This window comes from Rhinoraja longicauda, chromosome 15, assembly GCF_053455715.1.
Source record: "Rhinoraja longicauda isolate Sanriku21f chromosome 15, sRhiLon1.1, whole genome shotgun sequence".
NCBI lineage: Eukaryota > Metazoa > Chordata > Chondrichthyes > Rajiformes > Arhynchobatidae > Rhinoraja > Rhinoraja longicauda.
In genome coordinates, this window is record NC_135967.1 from 17,656,523 (window position 1) to 17,678,861 (window position 22,339).

The following is a 22,339-nucleotide window of genomic DNA, read 5'->3' on the forward strand; positions in this document are numbered from 1 at the left end:
ATCCCTCAGAATATTCTCTCGTAACTTTCTGACCAGAGATGTTAGACTCACCGGACTATAGTTCCAAGGCTTTTCCTTACAGCCCTTCTTAAACAGAGGCACAACATTTGCAACCCTCCAGTCTTCTGGCACCTCACCTGTATTTAATTATGGCTCTTAAATCTCACCCAGGCGACCTGCAATTTCTTCTCTAGCTTCCCATATTGTCCTCAGTTATATCTGATCAGCCCGAGAGATTTGTCTACATATGCATTAGGTTGTTCAGCACCTCCTTGCCTGTCCTCAAGTTCCCCAGTCTTCACATCTTTCTCCACGGTATAAAACAGATGAGAAATACTCTAGAGGACCTTGCCTATTTCCTGCAGCTCCACAGATATGACCACTGAGTTTCTGAGTGGCCCTATTCTCTGTCTGGTTACCTTTTTTCCCCCTCAGGGATGTAATGCTGAGGCTCCATAAGGCACTGGTAAGGCTGCATTTGGAATATTGTGAGCGATTTTGGACACCATATCTGAGGAAGGATGTGCTGACTCTGGAGAGGTTCCAGAGGAGGTTGACAAGAATGATCCTAGGAATGAGTAGGTTGACCTACGATGAGCGTCTGTCGGCACTGGACTTGTACTTGGAGTTTAGAAAAATGAGGGGGCATCTCACTGAAACATACAGAATAGTGAAAGGCTTGGATAGAGTGGATGTGGAGAGGATGTTTCTACTCGTGGGAGAGTATAGAACTAGAGGTGATAGCCTCAGAATTAAAGGACGTTCTTTTAGGAAGGAGATGAGGAGAAATATCTTTAGTTAGAGGGTGGTGAATCTGTGGAATTCATTGCCACAGAAAGCTGTGGAGGCGGTCAGTGGATACTTTTAAGGCAGATATAGATTCTTGATTAGTATAGGTGTCAGGGCTTATGGGGATAAGGCAGGAGAATGAGGTTAGGAGGGAGAGATGGATCACCCATGATTGAATGGCGGAGTAGACTTGTGTGGGCCGAATGGCTTAATTCTACTGCTTCACTTATGACCTTAATGTACATAAAATCTTTTTGAATTATCCTTAATATTATCTGCCAGAGCAATCGCCTGCCACCTTTTTTTCCCCTCCTAATTTCCTTCTTTAGCATGCTCCTCAGTTCCCAAAACTCCTCCAGGGATACACTTGCTCCCAGCTGTATATTCCTGTTCCATGCCTCCTTTTTCTTGACCACAGCCCCATTATTTCTCGTCATCCAAGCTTCCTTAAGCCCACCTGCCTTGCCCTTCACTCTAACAGGAACATGCATTCTCTGAATTCTTGTCACCACACTTTTGAAATCATCCCACTTTCCAGACGTCCCACTTCCTGCAAACGACCTGTTCCAATCAACTTGAGCGAGTTCCTGTCAAATACCAAAGTGGCATTGCCTCAATTTAGAATTTTAATTCATGGCTCCGCCCTGTTTTTATCTATAACTATCAAAAAGCTAATAGATCCATGGTTGCTGGTCCCCAAAGGCTCATCCACAAACACTTCAGTGACTTGCCCTTCTGAATTTCCGCTTAGAGCAAGCGGTGCCCTCTCCAGTGTGGGGCCTTCTGCATTTTACCTGGGGAAACTTTCCTAAACACATTTGACAAATTCTGCCCTGTCTAAACCTTTTGCACTAGGACAGTCCCAATCAATAATGGGAAAGTTAAAATCCCCTATTATGCCAACTTTATTAGTCCTGCAGCTGCCTGCAATCTCCTAGCATATTTGCTCTTCTAATTCCCGTCAACTATTTGACGGTCTGCACTACACTCCCACCAAGTGGTAATCCTTTTCTTGTTTCTCAGCTCCATCCATATTGCCTCACTGGACAATTCATCAGTAATGTCATCTCAGACTACTGCTGTGCTATCCTCAAGCATAAGGTAGCACCACCTCCTCTCTTAGCCCCACCGCTATCTCTCCTGTAGCATCTGTACCCTGGAACATTAAACTGCCAGTTCTCTCTCTTAACCAGGTTTTGGTAATGGCTACATCCCAGTCACACGTATCTATCCATGCCCTGAGATGATCTGCCTTACCCGTTAGGCCTCTTGTATCAAAATAAGTGCAATTCAAACCAACAATCCTTCCTTGCTCCATGCCATGCTTGTGCCTATCAAACTTAACTTTCTTTCATCATCCATACCGATTTCCAGCCGCTCACCTGCCTCAGTTCTGCAAAGGATCCTGCCTCCTGGCCAATCTAGTAAAACCCACCCGTCTAGTAGTAACAACCTGCATGCCAGGATGTTGGCTCTCCTCCAGCTCAGGTACAACCCATCCCTCTTCTACATGTCACCTCTGCCCCAGAAGAGATCCTAATGGTCCAAAAATCTGAATCCTTGCCCCCTGCATTAACTCCTCAGCTGCACATTCATCTGCCCAATATTCCCGTTTTTACCCTCACGAGCACATGGCACTGGAAGTAATGCAGAGTAAACTGAAAAAGGAGATCAGAAGGGTAAAAAGGGGCCAGGAGATAGCTCTGGCAGGTAGCATTAAGGACAATCCCAAAAGATTTTATAAATCCATAAGTGGGAAAAGGGTAACTAGAAAAAGAGACTGGGACCTCTCAGGAATCAAAGCGGTCACCTCTGTGAGGAGCCACATGAGATGGGCAAGGTCCTCAATGAGTATTTCTCCTCTGTATTTACTGAAGAGAAAGACAGTAGGACGGAGGAACTTAGGGCAGTCAATGGAAGTGTCTTGAGAGCAGTCAGTGTTACCGTCGAAGAAGTTCTGAAGGTACTGTCATGTATGAAGGTAGACAAATCTCCAGGCCCTGATCAGATATATCCGAGGACATTGTGGGAAACTAGAGAGCAAATTGCGGGAGCCCTGGCTGAAATTTACGAGTCGTCCTTAAATACAGGAGAGGTGCCGGAAGACTGGAGGGTGGCAAATGTTGTGCCTCTATTCAAGAAGGGCTGCAGGGAAAATACTGGGAACTGTAGGTCAGTGAGCTTAACATCTGTAGTTGGAAAGTTACTAGAGTATTCTGAGGGATAGGTTATACGGGCAGTTGGATGGGCAAGGGCTGATTAGGGATAGTCAGTATGGTTTTGTATGTGGGAGGTCGTGTCTCACAAATCTGATTGATTTTTTTGAAGACATGACCAAAAAGGTTGATGAGGGCAGAGCTGTACATGAATTTCAGTAAGGCATTCGAAAAGGTTCCACATGGTAGGCTGCTCTGGAAGGTTAGATTGCATGGGATCCAAGGAGAGATAGCTGAATGGATAGCAAATTGGCTCCATGGAAGGAAGCAGAGGGTGATGGTGGAAGGTTGCTTCTCAGACTGGAGGCCAGTGACTGGTGGTTTGCCTCAGGGTTCGGTGCTGGGCCCATTACTGTTTGTCATCTGCATCAATGATTTGAATGAGAACATACGGGGCAAGATTAGCAAGTTTGCTGATGATACAAAAGTGAGTGGTTTTGCAGATAATGAATATGGTGGCGAAAGATTGCAGCAGGATCTGGATCGATTGGCCAGGTGGGCGGAGGAATGATTAATGAAATTTAACACAGAGAAGTACGAGGTGTTGCATTTTGCGACGTTGAACAAGGGTACACAGTAAATGGTAGGCCTCTGGATAGTGTTGTAGAGCAGAGGGAATTAGAAGTACATGGTGCATGGTTCCTTGAAGGTCGAGTCGCAGGTAGATAAGGTGCTAAAAAAGGCTTTTGGCACTTGGTCTTCATCAGTCAGAATATTGAGCAGAGAAGTTGGGAGGTCATGGTGCAGTTGTATAAGACGTTGGTGAGACCGCATTTACAATATTGTGTTCAGTTCTGGGCACCATGTTATAGGAAAGATATTGTCAAGCTTGAAAGTGTTCAGAAAGGATTTACGAGGATGTTGCTAGGACCAGAAGGTGTGAGCTATAGGGAGAGGTTGAGTAAGCTGGGTCTCTATTCCATGGAGCGCAGGAGGATGAGGGGGATCTTATAGAGGTGTAAAAAATCATGAGAGGAATAGATCGGGTAGATGCAGTCTCATGCCCAGAGTAGGGGAATCGAGGACCAGAGGATATAGGTTCAAGGTGAAGGGGAAAAGATTTAATAGGAATCGGAGGGGCAACTTTTTCACACAAGGGGTGAATGGAACAAGTTGCCAGAGGAGGTAGTTGAGACTGGGACTATCCCATCGTTTAAGAAACAGTTAGACAGGTACATGGATAGGACAGGTTTGGAGCGATATGGACCAAGCGCAGGCAAGTGGGACTAGTGCAAGCTGGGACACTGTTGGCCAGTGTGGGCAAGTTGGGCCGAAGGGGCTGTTTCCACCCTGTATCACTCTATGACTACCCTGGAGGTCCAGCTTTTTAGCCTTTTACACAACTTCCTAAACTCATTTTGCAGTACCTCATTCCTTTTCCTACCGATGATGTTCTTATATCTCTGGTGTATTACAGCAACCTATGGAAAAACTGCATCAACCCAACTATGACCAAGACCTGGGAGACAAATAGTAGAACCAAGCATCCGAATCCCAACTGTACTTTATCACACTCTCTACTAAAACCCACCTCACTAAATCTGAATTCATGTAAATGCAAGTATTAGTGCAAATTAGAATAATTTAGGAAAGTTACATTAATACTGTGAGTTTTCAAACTTAATTAAACCTTATTATCAACTCAAAAAGCTTAGAGCATATTACAAGATTTCCAAGTGTGGGATGTAGTTGAAGACAGCATTTGGAATTGTATAATGCTGTTGTTAAGAGTTGGTAGTTATAATTCTTTCAAGAGTGAAGTTACCAATGAAATCAGTGATCAGAAAGGTAGTCAGAAAATTGATGTACACAACACAGCCTATTTAGTTAATGCATTTATCAGAAACCCAAAAGCAGGATTTCAGTGCTACTTTTCTGTTGATTTGAACCTGATCCTGTTGATTTGAACCATACTTAGCTGGCTTATTTTGTTGGCTTGCGTAATGTACTAGTATTATATATGCAACAGTTCTTGTAGAAGTAACTGAGACTGGACTGGATGAATCAGTGAAATTTTCATTTGCAAGCATACCACACCATTTTTAATGTCATTATGCATTTTTCTGGTCTTTATTGCTATATGATAGCTGACTTCATCAACACTAGATTTCCAAATTTTATGGCTGTTCAACTGTTTTTTAAGCCATGATGCAAACAGAATTTCTCTTCTCCATAGACCTTCAAAAATTGATTTGGTAGAAATTTAAAACAATCCTGAACATGAATATTGGAAATGGTTATCTTGTTATTCCTTGGAGCTAAGAACTACTACTCATTTGCTTGAGGACTATTTGCTTTTTCACACATAGGCAAAATTAGTAGAAAATGTCAAGTCTATTTTAAAAGTCAGGTTCACAACACTTTGTTTCCATGCAACAATACCACTTTATATCAAATGCAAAACTAACCTATCTGTAAGGGCTTGAGGATGTGATCTCTTATCCAAAGAAGGAAGATCCAAAGAATCTGGCTTCTTGTCTATGCGACATGATTGGATATTCAGGAACTTGAATATATGTACTTTACCTTTGATACAAATCTGCAGAAAATTAAGTTTATTTTTAAGGAACTCAATGCATTATGTTAACTAATGAATTATATTTAAATGTCATACAATAAAAAAGTTTGCTCCAAAACAAACTAATATTACACAACTCTGAACATATTTTGTACAAACCTGCGCTGGAGGAGATTGCATTGGGTTGTTATCTAATATTATAACCTGAAGGCATTTGAGCTTTCTAAAACTGATGGGTATTTTGGTCACTTTATTGCAGGAAAAGTCTAATTTTACAAGAGGAAGTTCTGCTAATTCTGGAAAAAAATGAGAATTATATTAATAGACAGATTAATAAATGTTTAAAAAATCATCAACAGACAAATTTGTCCTCTTCAGGAAAGTAAAAAGCAGACTTTTTTTACCTTCGGGTAATACATGCAGATGATTTCTCCTAATATTCAATTCTCTGAGTGATTGAAGCTTTTCCATTTGGTGAGGAAGGATTTGAATCTCATTGCAGCTAACATCCTGTGAACAAAATAGAGCATATTAAAATTAAACCAAGTGTATTTCATTGTTGGTTTTTCTGACTATGACGCTTTACAATCTGTTCTTTACTAAGCATCCTGACAAACCTGGCTTGCATTTTTGAAGTTAGGAATCTCTTGGAAAATGCTGGACGTACTCTGCAAAGTCAGGCAGTGTTTGTCGGGGAAGTTAATATTTGTAGGCAATGACCGCCACGAAATTGATGGGAGATCATTTGTTTATTCTGTTTCTCCTTCCATAGATGATGCCTTACTCAAGTATTTCAAACATTTTCTGTTCAGATTTTCAGCATCAATATTTTCCTTTTGTATTAAGAACTTATTCACCCCATTCACACATTCAATAATTTGATTTAAAGAACCCAGAAAACATGTCGTCCCACCCCCAGAATAATCAGCAACACGTTCCAGTGTCACATCATCACGCAAAGCATGAAACGCAGAGAGAAACTGAAATCACAGAATGGTTTCAAAATATAGTTTGTCATAACTGAATCACAGGTATCAGATATGGTCTTCATATAATGATGGCCATCATTTGCTCAATTTGGAATATTTTTCATTATCCCTTTGGAAGTACAAGTAAGCTGGGAATGTGACAAATTATTGTACTTGAATTCTGTGAAGTTTACTTCTTGCAAACAGAGCATAACCACAGGACATCAAATATGCAGTTGAGTGAATTACGGGCGACACAGTGGCGCAGCAGTAGAGTTGCTGCCTTACAGGCGGGTTCAATCCTAACTAAGAGTACTGTCGTTATGTAGTTTGTACGTTCTACCCTGCATGACCACATGGTTTACCCAGAAACAGGTGTTCCTGTTTCCTCCCACAATCAAAGACATACAGGTTTTTTTGGTTAATTGACTTTGGTAAAGATTTTTAATTGTCCGCAATGTGTAGGATAATTCTAGTGTGTACGGAGATCACTGGACGGCATGGATTCAGTGGGCTTATGGGCCTGTTTCCGCGCTGCAGCTCTAAACTAAACCTGAGATGTGATTCATAAGGGAACTTACAATTTATAACGTGCCAGATTCCACAGTTTTAGTACATGCATCTTTCTACTCAACTATTAATATTATAGCCAAATCTTCATTCACACTGAAGCCACGCAGAGAACCTTTACCTAATAAGCAGACAGAATAATCTAAGAAACTGTAATTCATTGATCTTCAAAGGCAGGACAAGCTGCAAAATGAAAAGACAAATCAAGATCCTGGATGATGAACTGCTGCAAGACACTGATTAGGCTTTAACTGGAATATTGTGTAGATTTGGGCACCTCAAATTTGTCCTATCATCCCTGATTTTATAAATTGATATATCTTGAACATATCAATCTATAAAATCAGGGATGATATGGTAATTTTGATAATATACAGCAAAAATATCATTATTTACTGAACAAAATGTTACAATGGGCTACATTATAATGGATTTTGATCCATTAAATCAGCAAAACTGCAACAGCGATTTTAATTGTGAAATTATATCTTTTAAGACAAAGAGTGGGTCAGATTTAAGTGTTACTTAAGTGCTGAAAAGCCTGGAACATGAAGAGATTAGCTACCTGTGTGAACAAGCACCTAAAATGCTGCAATCTGTAATAAGACTAAACTGAATATTGCTCTTGAAGTAGTCAGATATATTCTGGAGGATTAACTTGCATATTATATTACAAAAGCACACAAGACAAAAGTGCAATTTTACCATACCAATCAAGTTAGATCTGGTAGGGAAAAGGGCAGGGAAGTGATTGGAGCGGGTAACCAGAGGCTGCAAATGATGGAACCTGATGAAACGAAATAAGGGAGGAGGGATGAGCAGGTGAGATTGTGGGAAAGGGACCCAATTTGGAGTGTGGAGGTATTGAGATGGAGTGAGCATTGAAGAAGGTGGGTGAAAGAGGGTGCGGTGGGAAAGAAAGCTGTGTGAGGGAGGATTCTAGTGGGTAGCGGGTCTGTGGAACAGGTTACCTATGCATTCATCAGTGTAGCAAAGAGAGTTGGGAAGTGATACCAGAGGAGCTTCAGAACAAAGAATGTTCCATGTAGGCAATGAAGAGGTAGGTGCAGTAGGGGGGAAACAAACAGCCTGCCATGGCTATGCTACTAACTTGTATAAGTGGGAGATGAAAGAGAAATTGTTACAGGTAAGAATAAATTCTTGATGGGGAATGGATGTGTACAGGGACTGGATGTCCATGGTTTTGATGCTGTGAGGATGAAGGAATTGGAAGTTGTTGAAAAGGTGGAGATCATGCAAGATGTCTGAGATATTGGTGGGAAGGGACTGGATGGGGGGGGGGGGAAGAAAGATTCAAAACATGAAGAGATGATTTCAGCAGAGCAAGAGCAGGGGAAAAACAGCCTGCCAGAGCTTTCCTGTTGCGAATGTTGGGTAGGAGATAGAAATGAGCATTACGGGATAAGGTTGCAGGCTAGTTAATATTTTTTTGCTGAAGGGAGCAGCGAGATGAAGTGCTTTGCATACCCCTCACAGAACAAGGCTCCATTGTATCGTCAGGTGTAGCATTGGCATGATTACTTGTACAGGCTTCTGTTTGTATTTTAATTCCTCCGATTCTTAGATTAGAATTTTATTTTTTAGTGAGCACAAACATCAAATTTCTAGTTACTGTCTGCCTGATTAGGTCAAATGTGCTTACACAAAACATTTAAACCTTCAATACATGCAAGAACAACAAATTTACTTGCAGGAATGGATGCTATAAAGCACGGTAGCGCAGCGGTAGAGTTGCTGCTTTACAGCGAATGCAGCGCCGGAGACTCAGGTTCGATCCTGACTACGGGTGCTGCACTGTAAGGAGTTTGTACGTTCTCCCCGTGACCTGCGTGGGTTTTCTCCGAGATCTTCGGTTTCCTCCCACACTCCAAAGACGTACAGGTATGTAGGTTAATTGGCTGGGTAAATGTAAAAATTGTCCCTAGTGGGTGTAGGATAGTGTTAATGTACGGGGATCACTGGGCGGCACGGACTTAAAGGGCCGAAAAGGCCTGTTTCCGGCTGTATATATATGATGATGATATAATGAAACCCAGACTTACCAATTCCATTAGGTCTTTGAGTTTTCCAATTTCCTCCGGTAGGGAAACTAACCTATTGTTACTCACGACTAAAACTTTAAGTGGAAGATTAAACAGGTATTTTGGCAATGTTGATAGAAGATTTCGACTACAAAAGAAAACAGAGTTCAAACCCAAGCAGTGCCTTAAACCTCAAAAGAAAATAAATCTGGTACAGCTGGTGAATAAAAGCCACTCCCACGATTATACAAGAGCTCAGATACTCAGAACTGTTTGTAAACTGATTTTTCTGCAAGTAAGAAATGAACAAATTCCGTCAAAACCAATATAAAAACCCATTGCCCCAAATAGTTGAGCCTCAGATATTACTTTGTTTTCTTTCAGTACCGCATCATCCAATTTCTATATTCATCCTTATCATATCCATTAGACTTTATGCAAATTCCCACATAAATTTATTTGGTTAACAAAGCATATAATCGTAGAATATGCAAAGTTGGATTTCCACAAGTCAGGCCTTCCATAAACTGAGGAGCTCCAGCATAAAGTGAATACTCAAAACAAAAAAAACAAATCCACCCAACAGGCGGCAATAATTTTAACTTCAGAATAATTTTTTGCTGAATTACCCTGCATATAAATATTCTCTAGACTCCTAACAACCATGATTTATACTAGAATTTGCTAGTAAAATATTTCACAGCTCCACAAATTCAGTGTGTATTGCCCCACTGAAAGATGAAATTCTGGAAAGATTCAATAGACAATAGAAAATAGGTACAGGAGTAGGCCATTCGGCCCTTCGAGCCAGCACTGCCATTCACTGTGATCATCGCTGATCATCCACAATCAGTGCCCCGTTCTTGCCTTCTCCCATATCCCTTTACTCCGCTATCTTTAAGAGCTCTATCTAACTCTCCGTTGAAAGCATCCAGAGAATTGGCCTCCACTGCCGTCTGAGGCAGAGAATTCCACAGATTCACAACTCTGAGTGAAAAAGGTTTTTCTCATCTCCGTTCTAAATGGCCTACCCCTTATTCTTAAACTGTGGCCCCTGGTTCTGGAATCCCCCCAACATCGGGAACATATTTCCTGCCTCTAGCTGGTCCAATCCCTAAATAATCTTATATGTTTCAATAAGATCCCCTCTCTTCCTTCTAAATTCCAGTGTATACAGGCCCAGGCGCTCCATTCTTTCAACATATGAAAGTACAGCCATCCCGGGAATTACCCTAGTGAACCTACGTTGCACTTCCTCAACAGCAAGAATGTCCTTCCTCAAATTTGGAGACCAAAACTGCACACAATACTCCAGGTGTGGTCTCACAAGGGCCATGTACAACTGCAGAAGGGCCGCTTTGCTCCTATACTCAACTCCTCTTGTTATGAAGGTCAACATGCCATTAGCTTTCTTCACTGCCTGCTGTACCTGTATGCTTACTTTCAGTGACTGATGAACAAGGACACCCAGACCTCGTTGTACTTCATCTTTTCCTAACTTGCTACCATTCAGATAATGTAAGAAAATAACTGCAGATGCTGGTATAAATCAAAGGTATTTATTCACAAAATGCTGGAGTAACTCAGCAGTTCAGGCAGCATCTCAGGAGAGAAGGAATCGGCGACGTTTCGGGTCGAGACCCTTCCTCAGACTGATGTCAGGGGGCGGGACAAAGGAAGGATATAGGTGGAGGCAGGAAGACAGTGGGAGATCTGGGAAGGGGGAGGGGAAGAGAGGAACAGAGGAACTATCTAAAGTTGGAGAAGTCAATGTTCATACCACTGGGCTCCATTCAGATAATAATCTGTCTTCCTGTTCTTGCCACCAAAGTGGATAACCTCATATTGATCCACATTAAACTGCATCTGCCATGCATCTGCCCACTCACACAACCTGTCCAAGTCACCCTGCATCCTCATAGTATAGACCCTTCTTCAGACTGAGAGTCAGGGGAAAGGGAAACGAGAGATGTAGACGGTGATATAGAGATGTATCATTTCCGTTTCCCCTGATTCTCAGACTGAAGGGTCTCGACCCGAAATGTCACCCATTCCTTTTCTCCACAGATGCTGTCTGACCTGCTGAGTTACTCCTGCTTTTCGTGTCTATCTTCAGTTTAAACCAGCATATGCAGTTCCTACCTGCACATAGGCTGATGACTCACCTGGATTCCAAGCCCAGTTCCAGACAGAGTATCTGAAGAAGGGTCTCAACTCAAAGCATCACCTATCTGTGTGCACCAGAGATGCTGCCTGACCCACCGAGTTACTATAACACTGTTATTTTCTGTATTAACCAGCATCTGCAGTTCTGATTTTCTAATTTTCCACTAGTTGTGCAATGATAACTCTATTACTCAGTAATCCCTTATTCGTTTATCGCGGTCAATTGACAACAACGGACACCATTTCCCTCACCCTCACCCTCATGGTCCATTATCATGAGGGTTTACTGTATTAGCTGCTACTATCCTGAATGTATTCAGAAGTTGGTGGCATAGTGGTAGAGTTGCTGCCTTACAGCCCCAATGACCTTGGTTCGATCCTGACTGTGCGTGATGTCTGTGTGGAGTTTGCGCGTTCCTCCTGTGACTGGGTTTTCTCCAGGTACTCTGGTTTCCTCCCACATTCCAGACATACAGATTTTTAAGTTAACTGGCTTCTGTAAATTAGTGTGTAGGATAGAAATAGTGTTCGGGGACCGCTGATCAGTGTGGACGGTGAGCCGAAGGGCCTATTTCCATGCTGTTTCTCTAAACTAAACTAATTCCTATCAGGCGATGTAATGCCTTTCGATGAGAGTAGTGCAGCTGGTGCCTACTTTGTTTTTACTAAGCAAAACTCTTTAAATGAAGAAATCCAACTTATGCATCCAATATTTCCCTTGACTAGAATTATTCTTCATTAATCAAATAAATAATGTTATTCCAGGAGTTGTAGCAGCAGACTAGCATCTTATTGGGCTTTATATTTATCAGAACATCACTGAAATGATTCAAACTCCATGACTGGACTAATAAAATGCAGACATTTGACTAATAAAATACAGACAGAGGAAATGCTGCTTGTTAAGAAGCAGTACCCTTCAAATGAAATGTCTGCTCACATCAGTGATAACAAATCTATTTGTGCCTTTTCTTATATGCACCTTTTCTATGAGGAAATATTATTTAAATTAAGCTTTATTAGAGTAACATAAAAAATAAATAAAAAGCTTTTAAAAGGTTTAAAGCAATCTGAATGATACACATATATTTTCCTCAGTAAGTTTCCAGGTTGAGGGGTTGCCATACTTGCATTTCATTAAAATATTACTTGTTATTCAGGTTAATCAGATTAGCTCGTAAATTTTACAATTGCTCATCATAAAAGCTAAACACTTACCTAATATTTAGAAAAGTTAACATTTGTAGATTAACAATAGTTTCTGGAATGCATTTAATGCAATTGTGGTATAAATGTAGTGTCTCCAATGGTGCAAACAAACAAAGTTCTTGTGGAATATCAATAAATCTATTCTTTGAGAGATCTGAAAGAAAGAACAGTGGCACAATTATATGAAATTGCACTCAATTCAGATTATCGTAGTAAATTAAATAAAATACAGAAACAATTTGTAAAGCATCTCAGAATTGAAGGGCTTTTTAGTGATGAATTTTAAATCTCAATATTTGGTTTCTTGCAATATCAAAATGTATTAGAATTTATTATTGAATTAATCATTTACATCACATCTTTATTTGCAAGACTGACCAATTTCTAAACACAGGACATCACAAAAAGAGGGAATATATGATAAACTATCTGAACAAATCAGATTACATTTTGCTGTAATCAAACTTTCAACAAATTATGTATAAAGTACTTTATGCAAAAAGGGTACAAAAGTGCTGGAGTAACTAAGTACTCTGCATCTCTGGAGAACATGGATAGATGATGCTTCAGACCCTTCAGAATAATTGTTGGGCGGTTGGGGGGAGGGGAGAGGACAATTGGAAAAGGGACAGAACAAAGTGTGTTAGGTAATTCATCAACACAGGTGACCGGGGGTTTTGATAGACAGATGTTTGGAACAAAAGCCAGAAATAAGAAAATGTGTGAGATGGGCTTGAAGAGTTGTGGATTGTGCAGCCACAGGGAGGAAATAGCAGGGGGGAGGACGGTTGGGGGAAGGGTTAGTGATAGGTTACCTAAATTGGAGAATTCAATGCTCACACCGTTGGGTTGTAAGGTACCCAAATGGAATGCGAGGTGCTGTTCCTTAAATTTCTGTATAGCCTCACTCTTACAATGGAGGCAGCCCAGGACAGAAATGTTAGTATGGGAATGGGAAGTGGAGTTTAAATCATTAGCATCCAAGAGATCCAGTAAGTCTTTGCAGATTGAGCACAAGTGCCGAGTGAAATGGTTGTCAAGTCTATGCTTGGTCTTGGCGACGTACAGGAGGCTACAATGGGAACACCTCTATTAGTTCCTCCCTCTAGCTTCACAATGTGCAACTCTTTAAACCTGTCTCACACCTACTTTCTTATTTCTGGCTTCTGTTCCAACTATTTGCCAATCATAAAAAACCCTTGCCGATATCAATCCATTACCATGCCACACCTCTCCCCTTTTCTAGCTTTCTTCTTCCTCCCCACCCCACAATCAGCAAGAAAGGTCTTGACCCAAAACATCGTCTATAGATATTCTCCAGAGATCCTGCCTGACCTGCTGAGTTACTCCAGCATTTTGAGCCCTATTGTGTATTAACCAGCATCTGCAGTTCTTTATTTCTACTTTATACAAAAGGTAGGTTGCACAGTGAGGCTATCAATCCAAACAGATCAAGAGCCTAGAATTTTATGTAATACAGGCAGAATTTGCAGAGGCTTTCAAAACTAGTACTTTGGATCTACTAGTGAGGAACACTTTAGTTTAGAGATACAGCGTTGAAATAGGCCCTTTGACCCACTGACCATCGATCATTAATTCTGTATTATCCCACTTGCACACAAGGTGTAATTTACTGAAGCCAATTAGCCTACAAATCTGCATGTCTTTAGAATTTGGGAGGAAACTGGAGCACCCTGAGAAAAACCCACATGGTCACAGGGAGATTGTGCAAACCCTCCATAGACAGCATAGAGGTCAGGATCAAACCAGGGTCTCTAGTGCTGTGAGGCAGCAGTGCTAGTGCTGCGCCCCTTTGCCCCCCCCCCCCCCCCCGGATACTGTCAATATTGTCAAATTTAAACCACAGCCTCCTTTTAAGGCCAAATCTACTAGATGTTAAAGAAACAGCTTTGAAGCATGGTGATTCCCAAATAGTATTCCACAGAGAAACTTAGACACAAGGAATTGGATGTACTGGTTTACAAAAAAAGACGACAGAAGTACTGGAGTAACGCAGATATCTGTGATGAAATTCGCCAATGCCTCCGGTATCCCACCACAACCTTTGGTTACTTAAAGAGCTTCAGAGGATCAATATCTTAAACCCAGCACAAAGTCAATAGTCACTTGGAACAGCTAAAGCAGAAACTTCAAAGCAGTGGATCAGTGTTACTTTTGCCATGTTTGTAAAATCCCAAGCCAAATGTAGCCATGTGGAAACTTCAAGATATTTTACACATCCCAAAGTATGAGCAAACAAATACCTCTGGTCACTCAAGCTCAACCTCATTTCCAAGTTTTGAAGCAGTTGAATTCAATGTTGGGCATTTAGGAGGCTGAAGATATGTTGTAGTGCACATTCCAGATTCCAGCAAGTGGTCATACAACCATTCAAGAGGTAGCAAGCATGCAGCATGCAGGTAACCATTCTGCAAAGAGGAGAGGCAAAGCCAATCCACGTGTTCACCAGAGAGTGGCACACTCCAACTTGTTTTTGATATGCAATATCTGTCATTGACACCTAGTGTGTGTAAGAATTGTTGAAAAAATAATTTGCATGGTTTGACAAACTGGAGTATCATAACTAGACATCATAATGGAGAAAAGGAATGGAGAGAAAGAATGGGTGACGTTTCAGGTTGAAACGATTCAGATTGACTATATATCTAGTATAAGAAAATAACTGCAGATGTTGGTACAAATCGAAGGTATTTATTCACAAAATGCTGGAGTAACTCAGCAGGTCAGGCAGCATCTCAGGAGAGAAGGAATGGGTGACGTTTCGGATCGAGACCCTTCTTCAGACTGATGTCAGGAGGGCGGGACAAAGGACCTTCCTTTGTCCCGCCCCCCTGACATCAGTCTGAAGAAGGGTCTCGACCTGAAACGTCATCCATTCCTTCTCTCCTGAAATGCTGCCTGACCTGCTGAGTTACTCTAGCATTTTGTGAATAAATGACTATATATCTAATTAGGTCAAGATCTGATTTGATATTTCCGGAGACTTGAAAATTGAAGGTTGCAAGATGGCACAGGAACCTGGTGACTCTTCACATACTGTCCCAGAAAAGGATCTGCTCTTATCCACTACAATTATTTAATTGTTACTCATGTATGATTAGACTCGTGCATTGTATGATTTGGCTGGATAGCATGCAAAACTTTTCACTGTACCTCGGTAAATGTGACAATAATCAGGCATGTGAGTGAGGTAAAAAAAGAGGAAAAGAGCTGAGTGCACAACGGGGGTCAAAAAATTTACATACAAAAGATTTGCTTACAAAATTACCAGTTTCAAGCCTCTTAGTGCATTTCACAGTAAAAATAGACATTGCAAAATAATGTGAATATGTCACTGTACATTAATAACATTTAAGTAAATTCGCACATTAATTGATAATCAGCCCAAATAGGCGGCTGCATATGTGGTTTGACCCCCAAAAAATTGCATCAAAAGGTTTCTCAACAGTTTTTTGTAGTATCAGGTGTGCTTAATAACATACCAAAAGTCTACCACAGTCTGACCACTGGAAAGGTCTAATTTTCAAGATGGCGTCCAAGATGGCCACCGAATCCTTAAAATACCCATTACTACTTCATCATTCATCATAGTAAATTCACATGCCTGAATAATAAACTAAACAACTATTGATCATTGACAACTAAACAAATTTTGGTAGGGTGCTAGAACTACAGATGTGATAATGAAGATCTTTAATAATAGACAGGAATGTGTATAAGGAGTATATACATACTTCTTACAAGAGAATGTTCTTTATGTTGTGTCTCCTTTCCCATCCTTAACTAAAGAACTAAGAGACATGGTTTGGAGAAGAATTGGTGCAAATCTAAAGTTAACAGACAAACAGACTCTGTGCATTCACCCCATTTGTTCCCCTTATAAAGTTGCCCCTCAGCATCCTGCATTCCAAAGGAATAGAAATTGATGAATGTATATATATGATATGATATGAATCTACTGAAAAGTGAACAGTTGAAGGAGAGTAGACATTTCCATCCGCATAAAAGCAAGAATGCCTTAAACCAAAATTCCCATGACAACCCAGGTTAAAATGAGAGAAAAGGTTCCTGGCAACTTAAGTTCAGAATGCAAAAGCGATCCAAAGTGCTTATTAAATTAAGAAATCTTAGAGAGCAAGACCAAGAGATTATGAGATAATATGAGAAACCAAAAACAAGGAAGCCAGAAGTATTTTATATGCCCATTTCTTAAAAAGATAGAAAATGGAAGGGGCCCATAAGGGACCAAAAGAAGGATTTTAATAAGGTATTAGACATGATGGAAAAATACTGAAACCAAGCTCCACTTTCTAACTACTTTCACTGTGGAATAGGATTCCTCCAGAGCAGTAGCAAATGAGGTGACAAATAGCGAGTATAGTTAAGATCAATAATGATGAAACATTTATGATACTTATGAAAAATTAACTTTTCAAAAGTGGAATTACATGTTGGCAGGACTCCAATATTAATTCTCGCTTAACATCACTAATAGCATTGGTTATTCGGATTGTAGTTGCAAACAGTGCCCCCAAGGTACTTTCTTAGCCTAAAAGTGAAATAAAGAATATCTTGAAATTTCCTTAAATGTCAAAAATGACAGGCAGTGAAAGTTCAGAAAATAATTTAATACAACAATTATTATAATACAATATTGCTCAAACAGTACTGCACACATGTTACTGTTAGTACCTTTACATTTCATTTTTAACACTTCAGAAGTCAAATCAAAACCAAAAGTGATCAAAAATTCTCAATTAAAAAAAATAAATCCAAGCTAATTCACTACGAAAATTAATTCAACTGAGAATGCAATTAAAAATAATCAAAACGATGACTAAACAAGCTTAAAAAACAATATTTGGAACATAATACATTGACCACCCAATATAACATTTGTACTTTTCATATACCATCCATCTCTTTAAAAAATTTAGATCAAACTTTTTTCTATTCTGATACATCAATCTTTGCTGAATTCGTCCTGCTGCTCATACTTCCTAGTATAGCAATCCTTCCATTATATCAATCGCTCCCTATGCCACCTACTGTGTCTCCTACACTTTTTCCATAGACATTATATTTATATCTTCTAAATCATATGTGCATAATAATAGCACTAAATATACAGCCACATTTTTTCCCTGGTACCACAAATACCTTGTTGAAAACGAACATTAACTGATAAAACACTATCATAAATTTTCCAATCAGCAGCTGCTGGCCTCAAAGAATTCTGCTCACAAAAGTCAACCAGTCCCAACAGCATGCATTTCGCCTTGCTTAACAAGATTGCAATCCCTACGGCGGGACAGCGAATCATCAACAACAACTTCAGGGTTCCCATATTTATATGCGTTCTAGAAGTTCTTTACTTTGGTTGTTCAGTGAACATTGTTAACCTCACTACTGTTATCATTGCAAATTGCTGACCAGTTATTACAATCTCCCCTCTTCGTTATGGACCTCTTTATAACGGATTTTGGTTCTAGCGGACCGAGACATCCGTTCGAGGTGGCAGTTGGCAGGCGTCACGAAACACAGTGTTGGGCAGAGCAAAGGCGGGGAGAGAGAGGGGTCAAAATTGAAGAGCGTTGCATTGGACATGGGTTTGCAGTGTTGCAACAAAGCAAGGTCCCTGGGTGTTGGATGCACATGCAATACAACACTAATCCTGTGTATCCCTCACAGTACGTGCCTCAATTATCTGGGAACGGTATGAAGCTCCTGTTGCACCACCCCACGTGGTGTGCTTCTGTTTTTTGGAGAGAAGAGCGCGAGCAGCATGAAGGCGGCGAGAGGACTGGGCTCGCCCCTGGTGTAGGGCCAGAGGCTGATGCTCCCCAGCCCTTAGAGCCAGGAATTTCCCCAGGTTTAACCCCCCCACCTTGCAAAAAGGCCATGTTGATGCTGCTCCCTGTATTCATCTAGAGGTTTCCATGCTATTTCCTGAAAGACTAATATATAGTTTCCTGGGTAGACACAAAATGTTGGAGTAACTCAGCGGGACAGGCAGTGTCTCTGGAGAGAAGGAATGGGTGACGTTTTGGGTCGAGACCCTTCTTCAGACTGAGTATATCAGACTTCAGAAGGACCATAGTCAGTCTGAAGAAGGGTCTCGACCCGAAACGTCACCCATTCCTTCTCTCCAGAGATGCTGCCTGTCCTGCTGAGTTACTCCAGCATTTTGTGTTTACCTTCAATTTAAACCAGCATCTGCAGTTCTTTCCTACACATATAGTTTCCTGCTTTTAGTTTGTCTCCTTTCTTTAAAAGAGGTATTATTCTTGTCACTAGGCACATTATCAGAATTAGAATTTTGGATAATCACAAACAATGCACTCACTATGGAACTTTTCTCCAAGAAGCCAAAATATAGACTACAAAACAGAAAGGGAATTTTCAGTCTTTTCTTTTGATGATTATTTTAATTCCTCCCAATGTTCTACGAAACTACATTTCTGCTATCATTAGGACATAAAATAAATGTTGTCTATGTCCCTACCATTCACTTCCTTCCTACCATTATTTCCCCAGTCTTACCCTCTGACTACTTTAAAAAACATATTATAAAAGCTCCCGCAGTCTATTTTGATAGTTCTTAGGAGTTTCAAAATATATATTTTTAATCCTTTGCCATTTCCAAAATTCTCCAATTTTCTGGCCAGTCACATATTTTAGCTTAAAGATACAGTGCGGAAACATGCCCTTCAGCCCACCGAGTCCACACTGACCAGTGATCCCCGCACATTAACACTATCCTACACACACCCGGCACAATTTTACATTTACACCAAGCCAATGAAACTACAAATCTGTACATCTTTGGAGTGCGGGAGGAAACCGAAGATCAAAGGGAAAACCAACGCAAGTCATGGGGAGAACGTACAAACTCCATATAGACAGCATCCGTAGTCAGGATCAAACCTGGGTCTCTGGCGCTGTAAAGCAGCAGCTCTACCGTTGCCTCCAGATTAACAAAGGGCATTTATATAATTAGAAACAAGGGTGTTATTGCATAATAAATAAGACTGACATTTGAAAAAAACTTGAAAAAAATGTATATATTTTATTGAAGGAATGTAACACAGGCTCCCCCATCCTCTACAATATCAAAGTAAAAAAGAATAGAATAATTTTACTGTACCAACTAAAATTGTACACAAACAGCTTGCTTTAGAATAAAATTTAATTAGCCCAATGCACTTCATATACATAATTTGCACTCAAATTGTGAGGGTGTTCATTGCAAAGGAACATGATTTTCATGAGCAGATGCGCCAAGCTGAATTGTAAGCATCTTCTGTTATTTTCCTACTTCAGCCTCAACTATGGAATAAATTGACTGGACATAATAGTTAAGCAGAAATCAGATCAAGAACCGGCAGATTAATATTGACACCTTCAATAAATCTGAAAAAACCACATGATTTAGCCCCAGATCAAATATGCAATGTTGGCGAAAACATGCCTATAATGGTAAAGTTTGCCCATTTCAATTATTTTTGATGTTAGTGCTGCTGGACAGCACCATAACAACTGAATTAGTATTTCCAGTAGGCATGCTGCCGGAACACAAAGTGAAACTATAAATAGTCAGTAAATATAAAGACCCTGGAGCCTTTAAATACACAGGGAAGTTGTTTTAAGTTTTCAATTCCACGTATGGACAAATAGAAATTGTTCATGAAAGAATGGTACCATCATAAAGCCTGGTATTAATATGCATCTCAAAAACTGGAAAAAAGATAGCAAATATATTATTTTGCCAGTCAGCTTTTGCACACATTCTTACCTACGGTACTCGCTTCTGGAAATATATTTACAACATTATTGCTTGTTATTATAACACTTTTGAAACCACCAATTAACCAAAGTATTAATCAAAACAGAAAGCATTTTTTACAGGAAAGATTTCCAAAGGAAGCTGATAAGTTATAATGGTGCTGTTCAAAGTTTCCTGTCATTTTATATCATTAAAAGCCAAATTTAAAAGTCTTATGCAGAGGCTTCAGGTAGAAGTGAGACATTAATGGGAGCATGGAGAAAATTATGGCACTTTCACTGAAGGATTTTTCTGATGGTTCAATGGTTCTTTATTGTCACATGTACACGAGGAACAGCTATGTATAATAGCACAGTATTACTTTAAGTACAAAGTGTACAGAAATAGTCCAGGGAGACAATGTACAAGAGTCACCAGCTCATTTTCAAAGTCAAAGTTGCTTTAAATGCAGCTGACCATAAAGACTCCCATTGTCCGAGCGGCTTTGCAGGGTCGGCTTGGGCCTGTTTTGGATATTAGACGTGAAAGCTTTAATGCTCCACATCAAAAAAAAAATTGTAAAAATTGGTAACAATTAAAGAATGTGCCCTTTATAAACCTAATGTGAAATCTAAGTAATAATGATACAGAAGATTTTAAATTGGGCCAAGCTTTTGTTTCTTTACACAGGACCCTTTCTTCTATACAGAGGGCAAGTTTTTTTTTGACAGCATAATGGGGGCCCAAAACATATTGTCAGGGATTATGGTGGCTTTTAAGAGACTTTTAGATAGGCACATGGAAGTTCAGGAATAGAGGGATCTGGATCATGTCTAGGCAGGTACGATTAGTTTAACTTGGCATCATGTTCAGCATGACTATTCCTGTGCTGCGCTGTTTTATGTTCTAAGAGTGCACTGAAATTGACAAAGTTGAAGCTCAAATACCTGAACGTAAATACGTAAATCAACTTAAATCACAGAGAGTATCTTTAATTCTAACAAACTGGAAAAAGTAATATTGACTGAAAAAATTCCTGGAGGATAAAATATCTGGAAATGCTGGAACTCCTGCTGCTTCAGAATTTGATACAATTTTCAAATTTGCTAAGGCAGATTTGTTGTTTCTTGCAGAAAGTTTTCAACAACACATTTTGCAAGCTACCTTTAAAATAAATCTAAAAGCTGATCTACATGCTTTATTCATAATGATTGTCAAGTGGCTCAAAGTTGTTTCCTAAGAAGTGCATACATATATTAAGCATAAGCGAAACGTGAATTTCACGACATAATGCCATCAAAAGCACTTGGAGTATAGTATTCAGGTTTGGTAACCCTGCCATGTCCAGAGCAAGGAGAGGGGACCACTGAGAGCGAGGAGGGAGAGCTAGTTAAGAGTAAGTGCCGCTTGACATGCCTGTCGATGACATCTTCAATTGGTCAACAATTAGCTGGAATGGATTTGTTGTTTTTGTGAAATAATTGGCAATTTAAGGCTTGGAGTGTATCTTTGAATCTTTTTAGCTGTCCGCCTAGTAATCTCCTCCTTTGACAGGGCCCGGCATCAAATCTCTGTTTGGCAATGTGTTATCTAGCACACATATGAATCATCATGTGTAGGAAGGAACTACATACGCTGGTTTAAACCGAAGATAGTCACAAAATGCAGGAGCAACTCAGCAGGACAGGCAGCATCTCTGGAGAGAAGGAATGGGTGACATTTCGGGTTGAGACTCTTCTTCAGACGATGAAGCAACTAGCTCACAGAGTGTAATTTGACCATCATTACTACGTCTCCAAAGACGTACAGGTATGTAGGTTAATTGGCTGGGTAAATGTAAAAATTGTCCCTAGTGGGTGTAGGATAGTGTTAATGTACGGGGATCGCTGGGCGGCACAGACTTGGTGGGCCAAAAAGGCCTGTTTCCGGCTGTATATATATGATATGATATGATATGATACTGAGAATGTTGCCTTTGGAGCAGACACTGATATTAATTTACTTGTACTTCCAATAAATGAGAATTTTAAGAGACAGTCTTGATGCTATGTTTCCAGTGCCTGTTATAAGTAACC

The 22,339-nt window shown here is 40.2% G+C and overlaps 1 protein-coding gene across 8 annotated transcripts in view; it reads right to left on the bottom strand.

Annotated features, from left to right (window-relative positions):
• The window catches only part of lrch2 (leucine-rich repeats and calponin homology (CH) domain containing 2), a 107,268-nt gene that overhangs the window by 72,912 nt on the left and 12,017 nt on the right, over window positions 1-22,339 (bottom strand). For all 8 annotated transcript variants that reach the window (XM_078412268.1, XM_078412266.1, XM_078412270.1 and 5 more), the window contains exons 2-6: window positions 12,488-12,632; window positions 9,125-9,251; window positions 5,928-6,033; window positions 5,683-5,819; window positions 5,414-5,544 (exon numbers count right to left, since the gene is read on the bottom strand). In XM_078412268.1, the coding sequence (XP_078268394.1) occupies window positions 5,414-5,544; window positions 5,683-5,819; window positions 5,928-6,033; window positions 9,125-9,251; window positions 12,488-12,632 (646 nt within the window). The remainder of the gene's footprint in view (window positions 1-5,413; window positions 5,545-5,682; window positions 5,820-5,927; window positions 6,034-9,124; window positions 9,252-12,487; window positions 12,633-22,339) is intronic.